Source organism: Belonocnema kinseyi, chromosome 1 (assembly GCF_010883055.1).
Source record: "Belonocnema kinseyi isolate 2016_QV_RU_SX_M_011 chromosome 1, B_treatae_v1, whole genome shotgun sequence".
In the NCBI taxonomy this organism is placed as follows: Eukaryota; Metazoa; Arthropoda; class Insecta; order Hymenoptera; family Cynipidae; genus Belonocnema; species Belonocnema kinseyi.
The window spans coordinates 93,602,332-93,606,535 of record NC_046657.1 but is presented as its reverse complement, the minus strand read 5'-3'; the positions used below and the strand labels follow the sequence as shown (position 1 = coordinate 93,606,535).

Below are 4,204 nucleotides of genomic sequence, written 5' to 3'. Positions count from 1 at the left end.
CTTCAAGCCCCTCTATATTGACAACAACACGGCTATAATTTCACCAAGTTTCAATCCAATAAACAAACAATCATTTCAAGTGGGTTCACTTAACGTATTTTGCCTCGTGTGTTTATTAAAAAAATAATTTTCACCTTATATTCATAAAAACTTAACCTAACCTTAACTTCAACTTACTCTTACGAAACGGTGACCCGTCGCCTTGTTTTGTTGGCTGATTTCTTATTTTTGTAATTAAAAATTTTGTATTAACAAATATTTGCTGTGCATTTTTTAGAACTTGTACCTGGCAATAAGACTTTTTTAATGCCCAGGAGGGAAATATTCGATCTCGTAAAATCCAAATTACCTCGAAGCCCAAAAAGAATGCTTAGGCATTATAGAAAAAGAAATGTTTCTGAAAAGCTGGGAATCATTTATGAGATCTCAAGCAACATGAAAAGGGCTTCTTTCTGATATTTTTATAGGATGTTTCCTAATATATCAATTTGTTGTCCAATTTTGAAATATTTCGGCAGTTTCTCTAACGCTTCTCAGGAAAAAAGAATCCATTGAAAAGAAGACTCTGTGAATTGCGTATCTGTCATTTGCAGATTCAGAAAGTTAAAATAGAATCGGTTTGCCACGAATCTGCCATGTACTGCAATGATCATTTCAAGCAAGGTTATATTGAATCGGTTTCCTTATTTCTGAATAAGACCGCCTTTTTCGTGGTTAAGCTGCCATATTTTACACGATTTTTCAAATTTATAAATTATCGAAAGTTTAAGAGAAATCATGCGCAGGTCTACTAGATTCCTTTTGCTATTTCAGTTATTAGTCTTTTACGGCATATAAGTTAGTCAACAAAATTATAACGGCTAAAAGTCTTTAAAAAACAAATCAGCGGCAATTTTGGAACTCCAGTGACAGATACACAATTCAAAAGCCTTCGAAACCCATTCAACAGAAGTGAATGGATTTTAGTTTCCTGGGTTCAGATAAAAAAATTCTATACAATAAGAGTCAAATAAAAAAAAATATTTTAAAAAACCATGTATAGATCATAAAAGTTCATAATATATACACGGTTTTGTAAAATATTTTTGTTATTTGACTCTTATTGTATAGAATTTTTTTCATTTAAAGCTTTAGAATAACTGCGAAACAGATAATGACCTTTCAGGGCCTTTATAAAGGTCCGCCATATTAGATCCATGGTTAATTTATTTTAAAAATCATTTTTACCTCTGGATTCGTAATCAGCGATCATGAAAATCCCGTTATACCAATTTTTAAAAGAATCGAAAGTTTATTAAGCATACTCGTCCGCCATATTGGATCCGCCATTCTGATTTAGGAATCTTTAATATCGGATTCGTAATCAGCAACCTCAAAAATCCGTGAAATATTTTGATTTAAAACAATTAAGGGAACCAACTCTTTGTGGCATTCTAGATATTTATTTTTCTGATTTGTGGAAAAATAGATATTCATGCTTAGGGTGTCCAGCGATTCTTAGGAATGAAATTCAAGGTCTTCTCCAGGTTTACCAGGTCAAGAAATCAAGTTTTTCCAGGTCTCCCTTTTTAAAATAAATAATAAAATAACCGTTTTTTATAGGCGTAAAAAATGTGCCATTTCATTTTTTTGGCCAAAATTTTTTTAAGAAAGAAAAACCATAAATAGTCAAATTCTTAATTTTTTGCGAACATACATCGTCTTTAAAATCCTTGAAACCTTTGTGAATTCTTTTAAATCTCTTAAAGTACTTACAATCTTCGTGAAATCTGACAATTTTTGTGAAATCTTTCAAATCCTTGAAACCTTTGTGAAATTTGTTGAAATTCTTATTAAATGTTTAAAATATTTGTGAAACTTTCAATAATCTTCATTTGTGTGAACTTTTGTATTAGTTCAAATTCTTTAAAATCTTATGAAATCTTCTCAAATTTTTTGAAACCTTTTGAATCAATTTAAAAGCTTTGAATAATTTTTAAAATCTTTCGTATACATTTGATATCATTCAATTTTTTTAAATCTTTGAAATGTTTTGAAAGTTTTAAGCTCTTTGGAAATTTTCGTAATCTGGTGTTTTTAAATCTTTGCAATCTAGTGTACTGTACACTTTTTGAAATGTTTGGAATTCTTGTATTCTTTTGAAATCTGTATGAAACTTTGATGTAATCTGTATAAAACCTTTTGAAATTTATGAAATCTTGAAAGTTTAAAAATCTTTGGAAATGTTCTAAATCTTTGAAATCTTGTTTACATGCCTTTTTCAAAATTTTAAAATCCTTGCAATCTTTATGAAATGTTTTAAATCTCTGGAAAATTTTGTTGAAATCTTTTTAAATAGTTGTGAAATTTTTCTTAAACCTTTGTTTGCGAAATCTTTTCCGCTCGTTGAAATCATTAAATTATTCGAAATCTTAGTGAAATCTTTTCAAATCTTCTAAAATGTTATGAAACCTTTTGAAATCGTTTCAAATCTTGGAAACTTGGTCTACTGTAACCTTTTTTAAATCCTTAAAATCCTCTTAATCTTTTGAAAGTTTTAAAAGCTTTGTAAATTGTTGTGAAATATTTGAAACCTGGTGTACACGCCTTTTTTAAATCTTAGAAATCCGTGAAATATTTGTAAAATGTTGAAAATCCTTTTAAATATTTTTAAACCTTTGAAATATTTCGAAAGCTATTGAAATCTTTAGCAATGCTTTGTAATCTGATGTACACTCAGAAACCGGGTGATGAAACCGTTGAAAAAATCCGTTATATCGTCATGACACAGTCTAATTTTGAAATTGAATTACCGTCGAAATTTTCAACTAATAATTTTTATAATTTGTAAGTTGAATAACAATTGGTAAAGTCTGCAACAATGCCTAGAAATCTCTTTATTTGTTCTGAAATAAGTAAAAGATCAATTGTATTTTGATAATTAAATAAACTTTTCAGTAGCAAGATGTCTTCTAAGCGAGTTTTTTTTCATAATAGACTAAAAGTTTTAAATTACTTTTCGAATTTTATTAAAATAACTGTTTCAAAAAAACTTCAAGGAGAATTCCAGGTTTTCAATGTTTTAAAGGTCGCTGGACACCCTATTAAAAAGAATGCCACCTTTTTAGATATTAAATCTTTCAAAATAAAAAATGACCGAGAACTTTAGAATTCTTTTGGAATTAGAAATAACCACAATATATATGTTTTTTGAAAAAAGGGTAGCTGGAAATTGGTTCCGGAATTGATTTTTCTCTGAACTACGAAAAAGCTAAATTTGTCTAAAATTGTAGAAAATCGGTTAAAAGAGTTATGCTGTTTTGTACCATAATCAGTTGTTTCTCATCGCTTTAAGCGGAAAATATAAACACAGTTGATCAATTTAAAATAGAGGAAAAAGTTATAACAGAATTTAAAATTATTTATTAAGTTGTAATTTGATGCAAAATTTCAAAGCTCTGATCAATATTACTTAGTCTTAAAAATTGCTTTTATTAACAAACAAACAAACAAAAATATATAGCCTTCCAATTTTCATTGCGGAAGAAAAACAAGATAAGACTGAGACGAAAAAATATTTCCTAAACATGAATGAAACATTGAATCCGGACAAAAATTTCTTTTATTCAGGAAAGTCGGTAAAAATTTAAATGAGTGTCGTCCGAAATTATATCATCGCATATATTTGAATTTTGGACGAGTCACTCTATTCGTGTTTTTTGTCTCCGTGTTTTATGGAAATAAAGCGAACAATCAGGAGACTTATCAAAAAAAATAGATCAGATGCAGTCATAAAGTTTGAAACGTCAGAAGGGGGAAAAAACCTTCAAGAATGTATAGTGAAGCCGACCAATTTTTAGGATAAAGATTGTGGTCATTTCGCACTAATTCTAATAATAATTAAGAAAATTAAAAAAATGTAAGTTAAAAAAGTTACCACTTGTTTCCTTGGTACTACTTTCATAGCCATTAACCAACTGTCGAACTCGGAAATCATCTTTACGGTTAATCCCGGTAGATGCTGGAGATTCGCCATTCTTATTTGCCCATCGATTTTTCGATCCTCTATGTTGCTGCAGCGGGGATGTCTTTGAAGTACTCTGTGAACTTGTATTTTCAGGTCGATTTCCACCTAAAGAAGACGTAATTTTATACTTTTATTTATTTTCTAAAAATTCAAATGCTTTTTTTGGAACTCAACAAATTAAAATTTTGATTACATAAT

The 4,204-nt window shown here is 29.1% G+C and overlaps 1 protein-coding gene across 1 annotated transcript in view; it reads right to left on the bottom strand.

The window, feature by feature from the left end:
* The window catches only part of LOC117175997 (ankyrin repeat domain-containing protein 11), a 66,230-nt gene that overhangs the window by 53,668 nt on the left and 8,358 nt on the right, over positions 1–4,204 (bottom strand). Inside the window, exon 2 of the mRNA XM_033365935.1 lies at positions 3,917–4,111. Within this exon, the coding sequence (XP_033221826.1) occupies positions 3,917–4,111 (195 nt within the window). The remainder of the gene's footprint in view (positions 1–3,916; positions 4,112–4,204) is intronic.